The sequence below is a fragment of the Apteryx rowi genome, unplaced genomic scaffold, assembly GCF_003343035.1.
Source record: "Apteryx rowi isolate R43461 unplaced genomic scaffold, aptRow1 scaffold_182, whole genome shotgun sequence".
In the NCBI taxonomy this organism is placed as follows: Eukaryota; Metazoa; Chordata; class Aves; order Apterygiformes; family Apterygidae; genus Apteryx; species Apteryx rowi.
Genome location: NW_020448108.1, coordinates 725,144 through 748,905, shown reverse-complemented (window position 1 = coordinate 748,905; position 23,762 = coordinate 725,144). Strand labels below are relative to the sequence as shown.

Here is a 23,762-nt window from a genome sequence, read left to right as displayed (position 1 = left end):
AGGGGGGGTCCAAGAAAGATGGTTAAAGGCCAAGGCCCATCTGGAGTTTAATCTGGCAAAAAGAATGTCAAAGATGATTGATAGGAAGAAGAGCTTCTTTCTTTAAATACATTGATAACAAAAGGAGTGCTAGGGGAACTGTGGGCCTGCTGCTGGGTGGGGTAGGGGCTCTGATGACAAAGGATACAGAAAAGGCAGAGATATTGAACAACTTCTTTGCATCAGTCTTTACTGGTAAGACCAGCCTTCAGGCATCTGTTTCTGGTACCAGGGAGAAAGTCTGGAGAAAGAAAGACTTTCCCTTGGTGAAGGCAGATTGGGTTAGGGAATTTTTAAACAAGCTGGACCATGAGCCCTGATGAGATGCCCCTACAAGAAGTGCTGAAGAAGCTGACCAATGTCATTGCAAGGCCACTCTCAATCATCTTTGAAAGGTCATGGTGATCAGGAGACATGGCTGAGGACTAGAAAAAAGCGAATGTCACTCTAGTTTCAAACAGGCCAAGAAGGAGGGGACCAAGGAACTGCAGAGCAGTCAGCCTTACCTCCCTCACTGGAAAGACAAGGGAGCAGCTAATCCTGGATACTGTTTACAAGCATAGGAAAGATAAGAAGGTAATCAGGAGTAGTCAGCATGGATTTACCAAGAGGAAATCCTGCTCAACCAACTTGAGAGCCTTTTATGATTAAATGACTGCCTGAGTAGATGAGGGGAGAGCAGCGGATGTTGTCTCCCTTGATTTCAGCAAGGCTTTTGACAGTCTGCCATAACATCTTCATAGGCAAGCTCAGGAAGCGCAGGCTAGATGAGCAGTGAGGTGGATTGAGAACTAGCTGAATGGCAGAGCTTGGAGGGTTGTGTGCAGTGGTGCAAAGTCTAGTTGGAGGCCTGTAGCTAGCAGTGTCACCCAGGGTTCAATACTGGGTTCAATCCTGTTCAACTTATTCATCAGTGGCCTGGATGATAGGACCCAATGCACCCTCAGCAAGTTTGATGATACAGAAGTGGGAGGAGTGGCTGAAACACCACAGGGCTGTGCTGCCATTCAGAGGGACCTCAACAGGCAGATGGGAACCTCATGAAGTTCAACAAAGGCAAGTGCAGGGTCCTGCACCTAGGGAGGAGTAACCGCATGCACCAGTACAGGCTGGGGGTTGACCTGCTGGGAAGCAGCTCTGCCGAGAAGGACCTGGGAGTGCTGGGGGGCAACAAGTTGACCACAAGCCAGCAATGTGTCCTTGAGGCAAAGGAGGCCAAAGGTGTCCTGAGCTGCAGGAGGAAGAGCGTTGCCAGCAAGTGGAGGGAGGTGATCCTTCCCTCTACTCCACCCTGCTGAGGCCACACCTGGAGTACCAAGTCTGATTCTGGGTTCCCCCATATGAGAGAGATGGAGCTACTGGAGCAAGTCCAGCAAAGGGCTACTACGATGATCAGGGTACTGGAGCATGTCTTCTGTGAGGAAAGGCTGAGAGAGCTGGGCCTGTTCCGCTTGGGCAAGACTGAGGGGGGGAAAATTTACCAACGCATTTAAATACCTGAAGGGAGGATTAAAGAGAAATGGGCCAGACTCTTCTCAGTGGTGCCCAGTGACAGGATGAAAAGCAACAGGCACAAACTGAAACACAGGAAGCTCTGCCTGAACATAAGGAAGCACTTTTTACTGTGAAGGTGACTGAGCACTGGAGCAGGTTGCCCAGAAAGGCCGTGTGTGGCTTCTCCCTCCTCAGAGGGACTGAAAACCATCTGGACACTGTCCTTGACAACCTGCTCTGGATGACCCTGCTTGAGCAGGGCGGTTGGACTAGCTGATCTCCAGAGGTCCCTTCCAATTTCAACCATTCTGTGATTCTGTGAATACCATCAGGAAAAAAAAAAAAGAAAAATACCATACCGCACTCTCCTTTACATTAGGTAATTTTGATGACAGGAACACCACTTCCAACTTTATGAACCACTCTTCAAGGACAGCAAAACGTCTCAAGTATTTCACCCAAAATCAGAAAATTCAACTTCTAACCTCTTTTTCCCCCCTAAGTGTTTTGAACAAGATAAAAATTATTGCTATAGCCCTTTTGAGCTGTGTACTTTATCAGTCTGAAATGAAAAAAAAAAAAAGCGACAAAGATTGTTTTCTCACTTATTTAAATTTAGACTAGCTAACTTTGCTACAGGATGGTCACCATAGAGACCGAGCAGCAACAGCCCTATTAATGTCATTTGTGTTCATTGGGAAAGGAAGAAAATGGAAGTGAAGAAAAATGAAAAAAAAAGTGTTTGAATTTGACTGGAAATCAGTGTTCAAAAAATATTTGCTTTTTCTATGAAGTCTGTAATGCATAGAGTACAGAATTAAACGATAAAGTTTAAGAAATAAAACAAGTTCAGAATTGAGAAAATATGTTCAATTCTCTTTACATGTTGTCAGACAAAAAACAAGAAAAGCACATACAGAATCAGGTTTTGTATTTGAAGTTATTTATTGAAGAAAACATTAATATAGCAAATTGCCAAATAACTGAGTGATTAATATCTTGCTTAAAAAAAAAAAAAATTACACCAGCTAAAATATTAGCCCGTCACTTCTTTGTTATTTGACAAGAAATAAATGCAGTACTTACACTTTGCAATAAGTTTTCTAAACTCCATAAAATACTACAAGCCATATCAGATTCTTTCTGCAACTGTTCAAAGGCTGCAGTTACTCCTGTTCATCTTACAGAGCAAGTTACTTTTTATATACATTTGTCTGGAAACACTTAAAGAGGGAAACTGAAATTACATGTGGGACACCAAGAAGAATAATGTGGTCAGTTTTGCTAATAATATAGGCAACAGTCTGCAAGGAGATAGGAAGATAAGGTGCAGATGTGAACTAAAAATTAAGAAACTAAATTTAAATTTTGAAAACTAAAATTTAATACTAAAAAGTTAAGTTTATCTTTCTGGGTTTGCTATAGACAAAAGACACAGGACATTAAGATGTTGTTATGGCATCTGGTGTGTCATCTAACAAGGTTTCCCAGTCCTCGAGTCTTCTCTTTTGATTGTGTTTTGTCTTTGTTGCCTCCAGATGTGCTCCTTCTACTTTGAGACTGATCGTATCTTGCAACAGTGGATACACCATCCACAAACTTGGTCTTGTAGAGGACATTTGCATTGTTAAACATTCCATCCTTCAAGGATACCACAATAAACTAAAACAAACAAACAGAAATCTTAATAGAATAAATGCTGCAATTTGAATAAGGATTTTAAACAACAATTAAAAAGGCTTCAGAGAAAAGGATTCCTTTTACTTTACTTGGTGCTAATTCTTCAATATTCTGAACATAACTGAAACCACATCACAATGAGCTAGGCAGGTTAACATCTGCTATGGTTATCATATGTGTCTGTGGCCATATCCCAGAGCTTGGTCTCTTCATTCTGGGGTAAGTAACAACAAAATATGGAATGCCCTTTCTTGGTACAACAGTCATTGGAAAACACTGTCACCAGTTTTATAAGAATGCAGGATCCCTCAAAGTGCCAAAATGTCATTTAAATTATTTCACAATACTGGTAACAAGTGTTCCTACCACCAAATAGAAGTAAAGCACTACTTTTAATTCAGAGGAATGAATTTCTTCAATTCTGTAGATTTTTTGTGCTTATGCCACAGTGTTACAAAGATTCTTTCCATATGTGCCTGGCTTATTTCAACAGGGCCTAAAACAAAATAGTTAAATTCAGTTTGAAGATCTAACATAAAAAAAAAAAAAGAAAAAAAAAAAAAAGAAAACTCAAAGTGTAGGTTATGCTTTAAATTGGTCATATCCCAGATACTCTTCCTATTACTACCTGTTTCTTTGCTGCTACAACAATCGCTTACAATAAAAGGTAAAATAAAAGGCAATGCTTAGAAGTTTCACTGCTATCACACCATCAGTGCAGCCTCCAGTCGAAATGACTTAGAAATACAAAATGTGTATCAGGAAGAAAATACCTAAACACCTAAGGCTCCCCAGTGGCAGACTGCCTCTGAAAATGAAATGCATATATAGATTGTCACAATAGTTTCAAGATCATACCTGGGAGTGTCTGAAATGAGTGTGTAGCATCTGCCCAATGTTCTGGGTATGAGAGAGATCAAGTGCTGCATCCACTTCATCCAGGATGTAAATTGGGGCAGGTTTGAAGAGAAGCATGGCTAAGATCAAAGACAAAGCCACCAGTGATCTAGTACAGAGAACAAGAAAATTATGTTTTGCCCTCTAGTTTAAAAGACTTTCTCTTATTGCTACGAGATGATTGTTTTAATAAGACACTCTCTCAAAAGCAGATTCATGCTGTGAGTTCTGGAGAGACAGAATAACAACTTCTGCCACAAGGTCCGATTTCAAAATCGGAAGACTTCTGCCAAAAATGGGATATGTTACTTTTTATCTTTTATCAGGAGACAAGGTTACTTAGATTATGATATTTAAGATCATGCTGTTATTTTACCTATTTTCAATTGTGAGCTTTACAGTACTGTTTCTAAAGCTTACGATTCTTGAAGTGTTCAGGATCTTTCTCTATTCTCCAGAAGATTCTTTATCTCTATTTTACCTCTTCTTAAATTCTATTTTTACTTTTTAATTTGTCAGATTTTCCTTAGAAGTTGCTGTACTCCTGACAAAAGAGCACATACCCTATATAGCAGCTGAAATCTCTCCTAAAGGTACTAGAGGGAAAAAAATGGGGAAAATTTGTCACCATACTACTTTTGAATTCAGGAAGAACTTGTCTACATAGATAGTTGAGACTCTGACTCAAAGATGGAAACATTTAGCATCAGAACTAACTCCCTACTACCTAGAGTTAATGCAGTTTTTCCATCAGTCAATTCATTTTTGTCACTTCTCTGTGGAGTAAAATTTTTCTGTCCGTTATTATATGCTATACACTATAAGCAACACAATGTTCTAAGTCAAATTCCTTTTGTTTCTGCATGTCTCTCACAGGCAAGTATATTAGCACATTTAAACTGAACTAAATTAGCAATATTTTGAATATTAAATCAGATTGGTCAAGTCAGGGACTATCTCCTTCCAGGTAAAAATACTATACTTTAGAAAAGCAAAAATGAGTTAGTTGGATTTATCACATACATAACTGCAATGGAAAACAAAAACAAATTACCAACCTTTGACCTCCACTAAGTTCTGTTAAATTTTCCTTCCACATGTTTCCTAAGGCCACTCTGAACTCCAAACCATCTAAGACATTCTGACATTTAGTTGCTGCCAGCATAGCTTTGGCTCCCGGTAGTAGTGTTGAGAAAATTGAACCAAAGTCTTTGTTCACCTAGAAGTCAGACCATCACAGGTATTTGTAAAGGCTTTGAATCAAGACCTGTTGTATACTTCAAATGGTAAGCCACACTACGCTCTAGCTTTCTTGCCCCATTTAACCCAATCAGTTCTCATATCTGAGAAATTAGAGCATATTGGGAAGTGAGAAAATATTAGCATATGGAATCTTTTTTCTCTGTACTGAAAATAGAAGCAAGATCCAGGAATGTATGTAGGACACTTTAGACAGCATTTCAGAAGGATCAAATATAAGAAAAATTAGTGTGTTTTTCATTTCAACCAGGAAAATGGTTATGCCCTATCTCAGATTTATTAACTAGTAAATTGTGATTTCTCTCGATTAGAAGAACTATTAAAAGTATAAGCACCTTGTAAGAGGCATGCATGGGCATCCTCTCCCCACCTTTTCCTCTCAGGAATACTTAAACAGTGGCCAAATAGCAGATATGATGTAGTTTTGTGAACCTAGATTACAAGTCCATAAGGCAAGAAACACACCTGAGAGAGTACTTTTTCACCACCCATGAAACTTTTAAATATAATTCAAAGATTAATGCTGAAAAAGATTTTGCAGTCAAGAGGTAAGACTGTCTTAGTGATATCTTGAGTACAGGCAGTAATAACTAAAACTGATACTTCAGTTGTGAGCAGTTTATGTTATTTGACTAGATATGCACCTAAAAAAAACTTCTCAAAGGCTGAGAACTTAGAATAGGGATAGCAGAACAGGATGTGTCAAAAAACCTCCCAGGTAGAAAGGATATTATACCAGGAAAAAATTTATATTTTTGATATAGTACATAACATGAGAAAGAGAATTAGTAAGAAGGTAGAGTGCTTAGATTATAGAAGCATAAATCAGCTGTTGATCTATTCCAGTATTACCTAGCCCACCAGGTACAGGAACCCTGGCCCAGGCCCACAGCCCCACATTGTTTGGGACTACTAAATAGTCATAGACCGAAAAGATTTTAACTCTGGACAAAGATATAAGTACACAGAAGAAAAAAAAAAAAGTTGGAGAAAACAGCAGTATGGTATCAGTCTATGTAAGAGGCAATGATTTCAGCATGCAGGTAGCTTAACCGTCCTTATATTTTTGTGGGCACTGAAAGTAAATGGTAAACTGATTTTGCAGGCCTGTTACCTTTACAGTTCGCAGACAGAATTCATTCTTTATTCTCAAAAGTGAGGGGAAAACACGGAGAAACAAAGCAGCTGTTTTGTAATTTAGATACTATGGAATGGAGACTAGTTCAGTAATGAGACATGAGGATATTTTCATAGAAACATTCAAAACATATTAGTCTATACTAACACTAAACTAAGAGAAACTTGATTGTCAAGAGAAAATACATGCTAAATGTGAAAACTAAATTGAGTGGCATACCTTTTGCCAAGCAATGTATAAAGCTTCATTTTTCTTCTGGTCAAGCTCTTCAATAGTTGCAAGAATTTTAGACTTGTCATTCTCTACAATTCTTTTTTTCTTCATTAAGTCATTGTACTGGTGCAATGAGAAGACTGATTTCAGTGAACTCAGTACTCAAAATATTTTGTGCAAATCTCATTAAAACTATAGACAGTTGAACTGTGCATATGAAATAGCTATTATTCACAAAATTGAAATCACAAGCAAGCATTTAACTATTGGCAGGATTCAGGTTTTAGGATATTATTTGTAATTTTTCAACAATTGGCAATGAGGAAGACTAACATTACTTTATGAAAGTTGCACTTCCTTTCCAATCTAGTCATGCTTCATTATAAAGTTTGCTTTCCACAAACAAAAGGATGCTTCTGGAGGCAAACAGGGAAAATGGACAAATTCTAGTCATGAAAAAGTAGTAAGGTTAAAATGTCAGTCAATTGACAGCTTTGATACAATCCTGGAATACCTTCAAGATAGAGATGAAAGGCTGCAGATCAGAAAACCATTCATTAAGTATGTAATTCTCAAATGCTATAATAGATACTATAACACTTGCCTAATGCTGCTGTTGCTGACTTAGAATGGACTGATGCAGGGGAAGGAATGAAATTAGTCTTTTTAACATACAAAGTCAAGAAAGATTATGCCTAACCTAGACTACTAGTGCACAAACAGTTCAATCATGTAAAATTAGTATTAAAGACTTTACAAAAGGTGTCCTGCTATTACATGAAAATTTATTATTATTTCAGGGGATGTTCAGAAACAGAGCATATTGAAAATAAAGCTATATTATACACAACATGATACACCCAAGCTGCCCAATCTCTAAGCTTAAAGCACAGAACATTTACCCGCTCTTCTGCCTCAGAAAGCATATTCATAGCTCTCATGTTCACATTTCGTCCCAGCTGCTCTTTCTTCTCCTGCAGTTTCTGCAGCTTCTGACCAGCTTCTTTAGGACTGTTAGTTTTGAAGTCATAGGCTGTGTTTGGCTGACCAAAGAGTGGTTTCTCTGAAGCTATCCATTCATATTCTTTCAACATTTTGGCCACCTGCAAACATACAAGAAGTAGATGTGCTGAGGCTGTATTTTTTATATGAATTAAATAAATAAAAATCAGCATCCTAAAATTATGCTACAACATTAATTTTTTTTAACCCAACGCAGCATATGTGGGTACCTTTACAAGGCTTCATTGATTTCCAAGACTGTAAGAGAATCAAAGTTTTAGGGGAGCTTTCACATATACTTGTCACATGTTACTTGGAACACTTGTTTTTCCATATTTGGATAAGATACTGCTACTGACTTTCTAGATTCGTTTTTTTAATTAGTACCTGATTGGTCAAAAAAAAAAAATCTGAGTTTTTTCATTGACTATCTTCCCACTTTGATCTGTTCTCTATTAGTCTGTACTCACAAGCTTTATTACACCACACAGATAAACTCGTACAATTTCCACCCCTCCTTTTTGCCTAAAAACTTTTCACCAAGATTTGTGAATATGACAGTACATATTACGAAAAAAGGCTATTTCCTTTACACGCTGTGAGGGAAATAAAGCACTTTCATTTACTAGATGCAGGGAAAAGCACAATTTTGAAATACCTTAGCAGCAGCTTCAGCAGTCTCTTGCTCATGTTTGTTGATGTTATGTTCTAACGCTTCAACCTTAAGCTGCAATTCATTATTTTGTTCTCTGTATGTTACTGTCTCTGCAGATTTGGCTTTAATCTCTTTATCCTGTACAGCAATGATTTCCTTCTGCTTGGCCAGCTCCTTCTGGGCTTTCTCTACAGACTCCTGAAAAGAAAATGGGACTGCCATGCATTAGACCTCCTCTTTTTAAAAACTGGTGTCAGACACTTGCTAAGAAAAAGTGAATGACAGCAAGCAAGGGGAAGAATTCACAAGTGGTAATAAAGCTAAAGAATAACTACTTAGACTAAACGTAAAATGAGTGCTGGCAAAACAAACAAACAAAAAACCAACAACAAAATGCACACTATAATTTAAGCTTTAGGAGATGTTATCTTAAGTCACACCAAAGCTGAAAATAAAACCCATTCACTTTTACCTTGGTCTTGGATACCTCAGCTGCCATAGCATTAACCTGTTCCTGGAAGGATTTGATAGCTTCATCTGCAGCTTCCACCTGTTGTTTATAGGAGGACTGTTCTCGTTTTAGTTCTTCAAGTTCCAGAACTAATGCTTCAACTTCCTAAATAGATATGTTCAGAAGTACTAAGGTTATACTTAAATGGAAAGAACTAATGTTCAGTTTGATGTAGTAAATGCTGTAGAAGACACTACAGTATCTGTTCTTCAGAAGTGGAGTGATCTCACAAAAGAAGAATCAGCAATTTCTACATGTCAGTGACTACAAATTAATGTATTTTCTGAAATTGATAATACAAAAATTTAGAAGAATCAAGCTTTGCAGCCCCTTTCTGCTTACTGCAACGGCTTTTCGCATTGTGAAATTGCTAACAAAAGCACAGGTTTTACCTGCTGCTTTTCTTTCATTTTTTTGCTTGAAGCATCCGCTTTTTTCTTTGTGTCATCTAGTTTCTGCTGGGCCTCTTTTAGTTCTTTTTCACGCTCTGCTTCTGCATTTTTCATTTTGTTCTCTAATACTTTGTATTTTTCTTCTGCTTTCTTTTGACTCTCTTTGGTTTTCCTTAATGTCTCTTCACACTGCTCTGAATCAAAAGGTACAGTACTGAAGTTGGACATTGTTCTCATCCTTAAGTTTACATACTGAACTCCAGCTGAAATAATCTTTCTCTACTAGAAAAAAGTGGTAAGTTTGCTAATTACTGCAGTCAGCTATTTTAATGATTCCTCTTTTAAGACAGCATATTAGTGTTACCATTTATTGTTAAGGCAGCAACTAGAAAACCATTCACTAAAGTGACTGAAAATAAGCTTTCCCTCCCCCCTTATTTATTTTTTTTAAATGCAGGGGCAAGTATACACCAAATCACACTATCAAGAATTATTCATCAAATGGCTACCAAATAAGATAACATCTCATCCTTAATATACTATCAGTTTTATTCCTTCTGTCAGTTTTTTTTTTCCTTTAAACATTCACTTACTGCTGCATTTCCTTCCTTTTATATTCTTCCTTAGCTATATGAACAATATTTTTTCCCAGTGCTTTCTCGAACTATCTATACTGCAAACTTTTAAGTGTATACAAAACCAAAGATGGCGGGGGGGAGACGGGGGACAAAAAGCCACAACAACTTAGATTTGGGATTAAATCCATTACTAAACTTCCATGTCACACCATTTTTCTAGTTATTATAGAGCATATAAAACTCCAAATAAGGATATGAACTATACTACAAGAGAATGAGCTACTTTATCAGAATCTCCCCATATGCTAATTGATTATGATTTTGTATTTGTTATGTTTTCCAAAATATATTAAGCTAATATTTTCAAAGCTAAAAATACATGCTTTCAAAAGCAAGTATTTTGCTAGAGAAACATCCAAACAATATCCATCTCATCTTCAGCAATTAGTTTCCAATTAAAAAATTAGAACACATTCGTCTCACCAATGGTTTTCTTCAGAGCATCCAGTTCTTCTTCTTGTTTGTGATAAGCACTTTGCTGAAGCTTGGTTTGCAATAGCTCTGCTTCTTCAGACTTCATCTCCCACTGCTGCTTCAGTTCACGGTACCTTTGAAGAGAGCAAGTGATATAGATTGCTGTTATGAAGGGTACTCAGCACTTCAGTTTCTATGCTGAAATACACAGATGTAGAAGTATTTATATTCCCATTCTAGCGTGAGACACAGTGATGCAGTGGATGACTGACAGCACTGAAGACTTAGCTTTTCCCAATTCCAAACTTCATTTGCAATCTGTAAGGGCTATAAAGCAAATAAGTCTATATAGATAAAAGTCTGATATAGTTTCTTTAATGGCTGTCATGAAGTTTATAGGTATGTGCAATTCTAATTACTATACACGCAATCCATGGTTATGAAGCCCCAAAAAGGCATATAAGAACAAACAAATGCAACAGATGAATGGAGCCTGGCAACAATTCAGAGCTCATGTTTTTCAAACAGCAACATGATAGTTTTTCAATGGAAACATTAAAGAAAAATTACAAGTGAAACTAATTCCTTCCTTTTTGCCATATTTCTGAAAAATATTTATGATGACAAACTGAAAAATCTGAAACAATTTGAAAAATAAATCCAGCAAATAAATAGCTTATATAAAACATTATCTTTTAAAGGGATTTTATAGAACCCATCAAATATATGTTATTATCCATCTGTTAAAGAGATCTCCAGGAATTGATTAAAGCTGAAATCAAAACAGCTTAGATCAAATATACTTAAAATTATGTAATTTAAATCTTTACAACAGTATCAGTCAGATATTCCCCTCTTTCTTCCAAGAAACTATAATGATGCTAAAGTCAGAGCTATCAGAATCTGTAATTCTGGATGGGTGTTACAAAATATGACCAAAGCAGATCTATTCTTCTGTGTACTTAATGCGAGCTTTGGAAAACTTGAAGTGATTTCAAATAGACATCATTATGTGCTAATTTTTTTTTGTTGTTTAAATTATTGTTATCCAAAATTAAGCACGCTTGTTGGTTCCTTCACTTCCTATCTGTTCTACATATTAACTTCTCAAGAGGCCCTATACCCTCTAAAAATATTTCTTTAAATTATAGTCACATAAGAGAAATAACAGACATTTATATAAGGCAACCCTTACTTTTCAGCAACATTCTTTAGGCTTGCCAGCTCTTTTTCTACAGTTTCCAGTTCAGATTCCTTTGCTCTGAGTTCTACTTCAGTATCTTTCATTTCTTGAAGTTTAGACAAAATTGGTGCAGCTTGTGAGCACGCACCTGTTAATGCAGAAAAAAAGCAAAGTCAAGCTAGTTGGAATCAGTCTAGTAAATTCACCACCAGCAAATAATGAATTCTAAATGATAATGATGATGCAGGTTGCCGATTCATATTACTTACAAATGAAAACAATAAAACAGAAAAAAAGATGGGATAAAGTTACAATGGTTGTCAGTTGTGACAGACTACCTTTTATGGTCAAAGGTTACAGTTCTGCAAACTTTAAATACCACAAATGCATTTCTTGTGAAATAAACTAATTTTTCACACTTTCATTTACTTCATCAACAAGTGCTTGAACTCAAAGTATTTCTCCCCAGCCCTCTTTCAAGAACATTCTGCAGCCAAATAAGGTTTAAGTATTAAAAAAAAAAAAATCAAAACTTCTTTATGCAAACAAACATTTTGCCATTAATGTTCCTTTTTCTATTCTAATTGTATTCTGATTTCAGCTTAAAAAATTACACACCACGTCTTTGAGCAAAGAAATCAAATTATCCCAAGTATGAGTCTAACTACAATTTTACTATTCATTTTTCTAAAAAACATGCAGAACAGTAAGCAAGTCAACACAAACACAATATTATTATATGAATGAAAACAGCAGTTGCCTCCACTTAGAGTGCCCTGGGGGTCAAATGTATCTCCTTCAAGTGTAACACTTTTTGTCATTATCCTTTTGTCAAAGGTCACTCTCTTCGCATTATCCATGTTATCACAGACCAGTGTTGTTCCAAACACATATTCCATTGCCTTCTGCAGTTCAGATTCATACCCAACCAGAGAAAGGGCCAAATGCAAGTTATCACTGCCAACCTAGAAATTGAAAGAAATGAAAGTAGTATGTCTGAAACTGTAAATTTTTCAAATTCCATTTCTGGCATCTCTTGATAAAGATGCTTATTAGGAACATTGTCATTTTAAAACAAAACTTCGATTAAAGATGGAATAATAATTCAATTAAACATTGCATAGCTCAAGGATTACAAAGGAAACAATAAAATCAAGATACCCTCAAACCCCAAAGAAATTCTTATTAATGTACAATTGCAAAGGCCAGGTTTTTAAGCTATAAACAAATAAATGGCATTCAAGCAAAATAATGCATTTATTTACATACCAAGCTTTTGGCCAGCTTGACAGTTTCTTGTCCAACACACCTGGCTGAAATTCTGTTTAGTGGAATGATAGTGTATCGCCTCTTTAGTTCACCCTTTTCTAAAAGTTTTTTACCAGTAACCTAGAATGAAAAGAGTTATAGAGCATACATGAATATATAATTGATTTTGAAAATTAAGACTATAAGAAATTGTAATAGGAATAATTCAGATTTACTATTGGTAACAACTGTGCATGTCTCCATTGACCTAATTTAAGCATCTACACTGACTCAAATTACTCTTAAGCAATCATCAGTCACGCAACACAGGATTTCTAACACTGAATCACATGACCTAATCTCAATATTTAGACTTCTGTATTAAAGTAATAAACATACCTCTGTGTCCACAACAACATTATAGAGTTTTCCTCCAGCCACCACTTCCAGGGCTTTTGCTGTGGATATGTCTTTCACAATGATAAGAGATGCAACAAGGCCTTTTACGTGGTTTGGATTCCAATTTTTTTCTGGATCTCTTAAAATAAATTACAATTATGATATCACAGGTATGATCCTCTTCCCCATTTCTTAAAAAATTATTAAAAAGTCATATTACTTATTATAGCGGTATAAGAGACTTTAAATTCTATGAGGAAAAAAAAAAAACCCAAAATGATTAAATTAAGTATTTCCGAGCAAAAGGGTTCCCAATGAAGCGTCAGTTACAAAGTCAATAGAAAAAGATCTTTCTTGATTTTGGTATCAATTTGTTCAAACAGTTTTCATTTGATTTGTTCAATTAGTCCTATAATACGCCAGTACAACTACATGAATATGCAAATTCAGCCTGATTTTTACACAAGCATGTAACTTCAGGGATATGCATGTTTTTGATTGGCAAAGAAAGATACAATGTTGAATTCCACAAAGTAAGTCTATTTATAGTCATTAGGGAGGGCTCTGAAAAGTAATGGTTACATATTTTTGCAGTGAAAACTGATACTGTAGTTTTATGTTAAAAAAAAAAAGAAAAAAGCGTAATTCATTACAGGTGCTGAACTTGAGCTATGGTTTGCAAACACCACCTTACAAAATTTTCAATTCAAATGATTTTGATAAAACTGTAATTTAAAACTATCATTTTCCCTGCTGCTCATTAATTCAGCTAACATTTTCTGACTTTTTTTTCCCCCCCTCTACACTTGCCTCCAGTAAGATGACCAGCATCCACAGACAAGAGAAAAACCAACAGCTAACAGATCAATGGAATTATCTTAAGTCACACAATCCATGCATAAAATGCCCTAGGAAACACTTTTAAATGTGTTTTAGGATCACTCAGACCTTACTTGTATTCAAAATGCAGACTGGGAAACCTGGCCATTAAGCCTTCATATAATTCTCTCAGCCGACTGATATCACGAGTCAACTCCTTCTTTTTTGCTAAAAGTGTTTCTTCTTTTATGTCTAAGAGTTGAACAAAAACAGTCCACTGAGTATCCAGAGCACAGATATGAAGCAGATTAAAAAGTGGTATGCTACACTGATTATCTACATATATACAGAAGATACTTAATGGAAAGGACTTTTAAATTATTTTTTAATTTCCAGTTTAGTCAAAATATTAACACCAACACATTATGAAACACACAGAAAAGAAAGTCTCATATGCTTCTTTTAATGTCATTTTAGACATCAAGTGATACTTTGGGGTAGGATAACTTCAACTTCCGCAAAAAATGTTACATTGAATGAGAAACAAACCTTTACTAAGAGTTTTAAGTGGGGAAAGAAAATCTAAAACTCTAGATTTCTTCTAAATTTAAACTCAAACTTTAAAAGTGTTGACCTAAAATTTAAACTAGTTTGATTTTATAAACTATTTTCTGTAGAAGGTAAAAGATTTGCAGCATTTTTATCAGAGAAATTTCCCCGGACATGAAAGCAGTATACCTGCTCTTATAGATCCTTGTATATTTCTTTCCAGATTCCCCCTAAGTTATGCCCTTAAAGTTTGTACAAACCTTCATAGTTCAGCTTCTTCATTTCATTTTCAAGTTTTTCTTTCATTTTTCTTACAGCTTCAAATGCTTCTTGGTCTTTCTTGTAGCCCCCATCCATCTTTTTAACTTCAGCTTGTTTTGTCTTTAATTCCTTTTGCGCATATTTCAACTTCATTTCAGCCTATTACGGAATAAGGGAACATAGAACCAGAAGTGCTTCAAACAATCTTGTCAGTGCATATTTAGAATGCTTGCACTAATTTGGTGCTTACACAGCTTGTGAAGCTTCCCACTGTTTGCAGAAATGCAAAAGACAGCCTTGGCCTTTGAAAGGAAGAGCATGGGTGATTTGGAAATAAAAACATAAGTCACTTATTTGGATACTGTAGCTCATATTATGAGATGAATATAGTGTCCACACAAGAGAAGAAACAGGGTAAAACAGTGAGAGGCAAAGCGGTTGTCCTCATCTTTCCAAAGGAAGGATTTTTTTTTTTTTTTTTTTTTTTTAATGTGACAGGGAAGGTTCACTTTTAACTTTGAAAATTTAAATTCCTCAGTGAGAACTACTACAGCAAAACTTTCATGCCATTTATATTTTCTCTTAAGTTATCTGTTTTAACTATGTGAATAGCACATAATTTAACTGAGTAGAAAACAGTTCCTTCTGAACTCTCTGTTCAGTGTCTCAGGCAAGTTTATTCTGAGTCCATTAATTTTACTGTAGAAATAAATTAATATGAAGGCACATCGTGGGTAGTTGTGTTAATTTCTTCATATCTAATACTGTCAGTAACTTGAGTAACATTAATCTTCCTTTATATCTCAAACGCCAAATTCTGTATTTTCTCATGGCAACGCTATGTGACTTTTCCTATTTATCTGTATCCTTGCAAGGATTTTTTGACAATCTGTTTCATCAAAGAAGTCACCTTAATGCATATGTCAACCTACACAATTTCCTGCATAGGTATTCTGCAAGTATCTTTTCATAAGCCTTCCTTCAACAGTATTCTATTTGATTTTCAGACAAGTTTCAAGAGAAGCAGAAAGGCTGCCTGAGACAGGCAGAGCTTTGATTCTTACCTGTTTGGCCTCTGTTACGGCTTTGCTGATTTCATTTTTGCACGTCAGCATCTGTCCGGCAAGAGTAGCTTCTTCACCATCGTCATTGCTGGACAGGCCGGCAGACATAGCATTAAAACGTTTTTGTGCTACAGCTAAAGCATCTGCATCTTTTTTACTTGCTTCCTGTAAAGCATTTAGTTCTTCCTGTATTTTCTTTACTTCTTTCTCCTTTGACGCTAATGCTTTAGAATCCTTTAGTAAAATGGAGAGGAACAACAATAAAAGTGAAAGAAGAGATCAACTAGAGTCCCATTAACTTTAAGTCTATGTTGTTTAGAAGTGGAGCTATGAATAGTTTTGTTAACTAGATTTCTATGACACTTTGTCAGATTGTGATTTTACAATCTGTCTTTGCACATTTTCAAGCATGTACCTGCCCTGTCAACACACTGAAGACTTGCGGAAAGAGAAGAAATATAGAAAGTGATGGCAACTGCCCAAGAACTAGCAAAAAGAGCCCTTTCTTCCTAATATCCAACAAGAAAAATTTTCTTTAATGTTACTCTTGCATTAAAAACATTAACTTCAAGAATATGAAACCTGGAATTTTTTTCCTTTAATGTTAAGATCACCACATTTCCAGAGTGCAAAACATTTTAAATGTTATTGGGATCCATCCTGAGGTTTAGGAGAAAACTGACAAGAGCCAAGAGTTGTACTTTCTTCACCACCCTCCCACCCTGGCTTTTGTTTGTAATGGGAACCTACTATCTACACCATACACAAATCAGACAGTGCCCTCAGCATTTGTTTCTGCTTTCCTGATGTAATTCTTGCTGATCAACTTTGAAAAGGTAGGATAAGAACTTTTTTGCATCCTTGAATCTAAAGAACTCATTTTGTGTTTAAAAAGAAAAATCATATACAAAGGTCTTACCTCCTCCATATTTTTTAATAGTTCTTTGCGTTTATTTTCTTCACTTTTTAAGTTTTGCTTCTTGAGATCAAGAGCACTTTGTGCTCTAGTATCAACTCTCTGAATTTCTGAAAGAGCACCTTCTAATGAACGGAGTGTACCACCAAATTCCTATAATTGGAAGCAAAAGAAATTTAATCCAGCCTAAGAGCAGCCGACATAATATTTGTAATATTTCACCACCTGTTCACAGTTATGTTCAGACATAAGACGACAAACATCTGATCAGGCTGGGCAGGCAACAGATTCCAAGGCAAACCAGTCAAAAATGTCTCTTCCTCAGCTGGAAGTCTAAGTTAACCTGAAGCTGTTATGGCAGCACAACATCAGTTATTACAGGGCACTGGCCCTGTATAAAATGTGCATTTAGGCATTTAAAGGCCCATGAGCCATCCTGTATCCAAACAATTCTGCTGCCCCAAAACTAGAGTTCAGTATTGATTTCTTTGATGAACAAATTTTGTTTTTAAATTATATATTTGAGACACCAACAAAAGGAAAAAAACTCTGGCAAAGTTCATCACTGAATGTACAGAGTGCAAATGAGGAAAAAATGGTTTCTATTATTCATTATTTATGGGAATTGGAAGTAAAGCATTTCAGTCAAAAATGAAATTGCTAAATGGATGTCTTTTAGACAACGGCTATACATAATAAAAAAGAACATAAAAATTCATATAATCTGGAAAAATTTCTTTCTCATATAGTTCCTAGAATTAACATACTTGGACAAGTGCACGCCTGCTTTCCCACATACCTTATCCCTTATCTTCTCCATTTCTGCTATTTCTTCATTAAGTTGTCTCACTTTCTTTTCATTTTCAGCTATCGATTCCTGAAGCTTCTCTATATTAGCGTGCATTTCCTTTAATGCATCAGCAGAGCGTACCTTTGTCTCTTCAGCCAGAACAAATTGATAAGCAATATACAGACGGCTTAAATGCTCTATTGCTCGTGTTACTTTTTGGTACTCTAGATAGGATGATCGTTCCTGAAAAGAAAAGTCATTAATAATAATAATAATGAAATTAAAACAATATTAATTAAGACCATTATAGAAAGCTTCTAAGTAATTCTATGCCATTATTATTTGTTACATCAATGTATTTCTAATGCTATTATTTGTTATATACACAAGAATAAGAATGACCAGTTTTCATGTTTTGCAGAATGTTTGTCAATAACTGGTAAAAAAGGAAGGATTCTCCGTGTTCGAGAATATATTTACAGTATTGTACATCACAGGCCTGCTTAGGAAGATCTTGGATAAAACAATGCTCATACAATTGACTGTAAAGTGAAAATATCACCTGGAGGCATTTCTTTAATAACAAAGACACTTTTTATTTACTATTTTTACCTACTTCTCTTTGTTTTCTTCCTTCTCCCTACATTCCCTTCCAGAATTTCTTTCAAGCCCTGAATGTCACATCTTCTGTATTTGGTCAGAAGATAAATTTTTAGATCACTTAAAGGATTTCATAAAGCTTGAGAACACATTATTGTTTTAGCCACTACACACTAGCTCAAAGCAATTACAACTATTTTTTCAGTACTTTAAGGCCTTTGCCACACTTCTAATTTTTAGTACCTCTTTCAGTTTCTGTAAAGTTGGAGTGATCTCCTCCTCTAAGATCTGAAACAGAGACAGGACACATTTACTTTCAGATTTTTAAAATTCTTATATCTTTAAGCATGAATACCTAGTTGCAGGTACAGAAATGAAATATTCTGTAAATTAAAAACATGCTAGACTAGTTATTTTATTATCTTTAAGAACAGTAAAATAAAGTATACTTTCAACACATAGTACCGTTTGAATTTCTTTCAGTTTGGCTTCCTTTTTCTCTATGGTTTTCTGGGCAGCTATTTTCTTGCATTCATACATCCTAGTGCCAGCTGCTTCTTCAATCATTGCTAAAATCTAAAATAAAGCAACGTTACAGAAACGTGATTTTTTTTCTTATCAAGTAAAATATGATAAGCTCAAAACTGAGTTGAACAGCTTATGTTATCCAACTTTTTCAAAATATTAATTCTTGTCAATCAAAATAAATCAGTAAAATTTGAGGAAAAACAACTACCACAACATTCTTACCTCTGGTGGTTTCATATTTAGAACTTTGGTAATTCGTCCCTGGTGATAAAAAAAATGAAACGAGAATGGTGTTTGTGGACCAGGCTGTAGTATAAAACATTCACTTTTACACACTGTATTACAAGCTCAAACATATTTTATTTTTTTGCTATAATGATAATCTAGTTTTGCTTCTATTACTTTGTTTTTGAAAGTTCAAACGAATATATGAGTCACTTCTTCAGCTGGTAAGCTTGAAACTGCCCTTATAGATTATCTTAAGCTCTTATTCCAAATCCCTGTTTATATTCTAATAAAGCAGTACTATGCTTACTGACTTGCTGATCTTGAAAAAGCTCTTAATCACAAACTGTTTTTGGAGACTTAGTTCATATGCCACTAGGGGGAAGTGTCTGTGTAAATGGGAGCAGAACTGTTCTTGCTACAGGAAATTGGGACAATTCTATTTGAAACAGTAAATCCTGTTCTGTTTTAGTTCCTTGTCCCTCTATTGATGTTTATGAGGGTCTTTTCAATTGGCCAGCCCTATTCTTTGTTAACGGCAACTTAAGAAAACATATCAATTCTGTACAAAACATTGTCCTACATGGAACATACATAATGGAAAAAGAAACCCAACAACTCTGGCTTTTAATGCAATAATAAGAGCAACATGTAGCTGTAAGAGAGGCAAAAAGGGAAACAAAATTGCTATTGGCATCAAAAGATGGGTTAAGAATAACACCTTTAGACACTAATAAGCTATGCATGATATTAATGCAGACATGTATTTTTTTAAAAAGTCTGAAGGGAGAGCTGAAAATTGCATTTTATGGTCAAACTAGCTCAGCTGTACAGCAAACCTTAACTACCGAATACACATTTATTGTTTTTACCTGATCAGAACCTGCTTTTCTCTGATTATGAAATGTTCTTCCACTATCTCTCCTTCCCCAAATTTTGCATGATTTCTATTCTTTTTGGATTTTAGAAAGATGTGCACAATACCTGCATAATGAGGAAGTGAGGATTATTGACATTGAGTCCAACAGAACAGAAGAGATCCTGCACACGAGTGTTGGTAGCATTTACACCATTGATAAGATACTTATTTCTACCTCCAATGACAACCTGGATATAGAAAAGGGAAGAAACAAGTGATTCAAAAAATGGCTTGATATTGTGAATGAGATATAGTATAAGCTGTAATGAACTACAAGAACCAAAACCTGAGCAAATCCTAGCTATGCATATACATATACAAAAGCATACCATGTAGAAGAGAACAGATTCTATTAGTCTGGAGAGATATTTAAAATACCTGATTTAAAAGTGAGAGAGATTAGTCACTGAGGTCATTATTTTTATTCTTGATTGAAAAAACCCTCCAAATTTCACAAAATGTCACAACTTTTTACCTGGATGACATCTTCACCAGAAAGGTAAAGGTTTCTATGATCTTGGAAAACAAATTTAACATACAGTTCACAAATTAAGAGGGGAAAAAAAATGAAAGCAGAAGAGAAAAAAATATATAGAATAAAAAGTTATAACTTGCTTCAGGAACTTTATGTTTCTATGTAAGTGCAAGGAAAAATTATTGATCTAATACATATAAAATTGGAATTACTAAGGCAATTAATATTACCTAGTACACTGGATCCACTTCAACAGTTTCTGTTACTAACTTCACTGTAGAAGCATTGCTTTAATTGCAAAAAATTCAGGGATTTAAAATAAATAACTTTCTTGAAAGTCACTCTCTTGAGAATGTTAGAAACGTATACAGGTTTCTGAACAAATACAGACTTACCTGCCTAGTGACAGTAATCTCATCATTAGCTTCAAATCCCAGTGGACTTTGTTTCTTGTCAGAATTATCAAAGGTGATAGAAACAGTTGCTTTAGTAATTCCAGCTTGACCATTTTTATAAACTAGATCTTGCAAGTTGGCAGCTCGCACCTAAATATATTGAACAGATCTAGGCATTATTTTTCATTTTTTAAAAACACAATCATTGTACAGCTTCAGTGTGCTAGTGGTGTAGGTTCTGGAAAAAATGAATGGAAAAAAAAAATCAGAAGAACTGTAATGCTGAAGATTTAGGAGATCAGGAGGAGACTGAGATGTGAGAGTTGCATGATGCTAGTACTGTAAAACCACAGGCATAGTGTGCCAGTCTAGTTTTAGTGAGCCAGCTATTTGTTTCTGCATGAGATTCCTGGCAAAAGCCTGAATGCCTATTAAAAAAAAAAAAAAATCCATATGACTAGTTCAGTCACCAGTACCTTTACTTAAAAAGCATTTATTATTCATGATGCGCTCACAGGGAGTTGAATCAGAAAACATTCCTTGCAGTTCTGCTAGATTTCCCTAGAACTCCAGAGGAAAACAAAACAAAACAACAACAACCCACAACTTGCCCCAAAACAGTGATTCAAATTTACTTCAGAATACAGCCTTACATAAATAATAAAGCAAACATATCTTTTAAATATCAGGTATTCCAAGAAGAACTGCTTTTTGTTTCTTCTGATGAAGCAGTTAGTTAAATTTTAAGACCTGCTTGAAAAGTACAAAAGTTTATTACAAATAAACAAGTTTGGACCTTTAGCTATTAAAGAACTCCATCTTCAGGCTGATTCCTTATAACTGGGTATTTTTATTCTAATGTTCTAAGTTGCATACTTTATGCTGTTGTATTATATGGACGAAGTTGTAGTTCAAACTTAATACAAAAGTAAGCAGTGATGATAAAATTCAGCTTTGTGTATTGAAAAACCTGAATAAACCAACCCAACTTTTTGACAGAAATACCACAGCAGGTCTTCCAACAGAGATTACTCAAGAGAATAATAAGATAAGAAAAGTCACTGACAGAAGAAAGACAAACCCACCACCGTCTCTTTACCTGAGATAGGTTAGTGATGCCCAACAGAAAACAGATAGAGTCCAAGATGTTGGACTTGCCACTGCCATTCAAGCCAGTAATGGCATTGAATAATGGATCAAAACCATTGATTTCTGTCCTCTGAGCATAGGACTTAAATCCTTCAACAATAATTGTTTTGATGTGCATCTTTCTGTGTCCCTAAAGGACCAGGCCAAGTGTTCCTCCAAGGAGCAAGAAGAGAGGTCTTTGCACTGTAATCCTGTATATTTCAAAATAAGCAAGAGAAGAAAACAAATCATATCTCATGCCTAAAAAAATAGCCAAATGTCTGAGCAAAGAGGATGCCTGGAAATGACATGTGATTTTCTGCATATAAGTCCCCCCCCCCTTTTTTTTTTTGTTTTAAAAGGTGGACCTCTGGTTCAGGATGCATCCCGATAATAAATTGTACTTTAAGGTGTCTAAGTAACATGATTTTACTCAATTTTCATCATGGTATTTGTACGAACACCGTGGGACGAGAGTTTTCTCACAAAGTTGGGCGTTACTTCATCATCCAAAGAAGAGAAAGGGAAGCCTAGGAGCTTTCAGAAGCCGACAGAATGGGAACAACCCTTTTAAACGGGGCAGCGCTGAGGTCGCAGCCTGCAGGGCTCTTACCAGCACCCAGCCCCACCGCAGCTCCGCGCGCCGCTCTCCGCACCAGCCCAGAGAACTGAAGCCCAGGAGCAAATAAATAGATAAAAAAATCAAGGACCACGACACCCGCCTCGTCTCTGAAGTGCCGCGAACACAGCCCCGTCGCTATCACCGCCCTCCCGCCCCTGTCGGGCATGCGGCCGTGCCTGCTCCCATCTTCTCGCCGGTGGGGCCGGGGTTCCCCACAGCCCCGCCGCGGCCACTCCCGCGCGGGCCCTCGCTGGCGGCTCTGAGGGCTAGAGGAAGCCGGTCCCCCGCGCAGCGGCCGCAGGGAGGGGGCGAACAGCGCCCCCGCCCGCCCCGGTCTCCGGTGGCTCACCGTGCTCAACGCTCCCAACGGCTCGCAGGGCGCCCAACGGCTCGCAGGGCTCGAATTTTGGCGCCGAAAGAATGGGCCCGTTGGCGGCTGCCCCGCGCGCTGCCTGTCTCGAGCGGCCCTGCTCGCCTAGTCTCTCTCTGCAGGCGGCAAAGCAGAGAGACTAGGTCGCATCCTTACCGCAAAGAAGCAACGAGCGTCTCCAGAAACGAGGGTCTCGGCGTTGGGGGGTGGCGCGCACGGTCAGGTCAGGGCAGGCAATCTCGAAGGCGAGCAGGAGAGCCGGCACCCTGGCGAAGGCCCCTTCCAGGCGGCGGGGCGGGGCGGGGCGGGGCGCCGTTACGCGCCTGAGGCGGGTGACGGCGGTGGTGGATCCGCGTCCGCGTCCGCGTCCGTCTCCGGTCCCGATGGGCGGGCGCTGCCTTGGGGATGAGTGAAAAATACTTGCGGGAGCACGACTGCTTGCTGACTAGGGAGTCGGTACGAGCCTGTTTGTTCAAGGTGATGCCTTTGTTTGGGGGTCTTTAGGTATGATGTGCCCCCCCCAACCCCCCCTAGATTGCCTGTTCGGATTTGAAAAAGACTGCCTATGCAAGCAGAGTAGGCGAGCAGCCTCTATGGCGCCATCCTAGCTATGGCGACGGAAATAGTAATACTGAACCCTGAAAAACATGCCACTCTGAACAAAATGAGGCGGATACGTGTGTAGGCAGTAGCTACTGTGCAGACCTTAAAGGAAAAATAGAAAAATTAGCTGATGATTTTTTTTTCTCACAATATGGAGATTTTGAGACTAGGTAGGTTCCTAAATGAAATGGACACAAAGCAAACTCTTAAAATACAGAGATAATGAGTTTGGGAGTTAATTTCAAAAAGCTATTCGCTCTTCAAGTGAAACTTAATAAGAACATGGAAGACTGGTAGTTGATTTACCAGCAGCTGTGAAAAGGCAGAACCAAACA

At 36.9% G+C, this 23,762-nt stretch overlaps 1 protein-coding gene across 1 annotated transcript; it reads right to left on the bottom strand.

The window, feature by feature from the left end:
- Positions 1–2,520: 2,520 nt before the first annotated feature.
- On the bottom strand, positions 2,521–23,053 carry SMC2 (structural maintenance of chromosomes 2). Its single transcript, XM_026061549.1, has 25 exons — positions 22,981–23,053; positions 21,804–22,044; positions 20,705–20,854; positions 19,900–20,022; positions 18,913–18,951; positions 18,628–18,738; positions 18,406–18,450; positions 17,572–17,805; positions 16,776–16,925; positions 15,857–16,090; positions 14,792–14,951; positions 14,117–14,234; positions 13,164–13,302; positions 12,786–12,905; positions 12,277–12,481; positions 11,529–11,664; positions 10,343–10,467; positions 9,282–9,475; positions 8,851–8,994; positions 8,382–8,576; positions 7,624–7,824; positions 6,728–6,844; positions 5,169–5,329; positions 4,072–4,219; positions 2,521–3,195 (listed from the first exon to the last, which is right to left on the bottom strand). The coding sequence occupies exons 2-25, from the start codon at positions 21,969–21,971 to the stop codon at positions 3,004–3,006; spliced, it is 3,609 nt and encodes a 1,202-aa protein (XP_025917334.1). The 5' UTR covers positions 21,972–22,044; positions 22,981–23,053; the 3' UTR covers positions 2,521–3,003.
- Positions 23,054–23,762: the final 709 nt, after the last annotated feature.

Bases quoted from the DNA above. Each gene is read 5' to 3' on its own strand.
- SMC2 (XM_026061549.1), bottom strand. From the start codon at position 21,971: ATGCACATCAAAACAATTATTGTTGAAGGATTTAAGTCCTATGCTCAG. The intron at 13,303-14,116 runs GTAAGGTCTGAG...ATTTATTTTAAG, and splicing joins AGTCTGCATTTTGAATACAA to AGATCCAGAAAAAAATTGGA. The intron at 7,825-8,381 runs GTATTTCAAAAT...GTATGTTTGCAG, and splicing joins CTGCTGAAGCTGCTGCTAAG to GTGGCCAAAATGTTGAAAGA.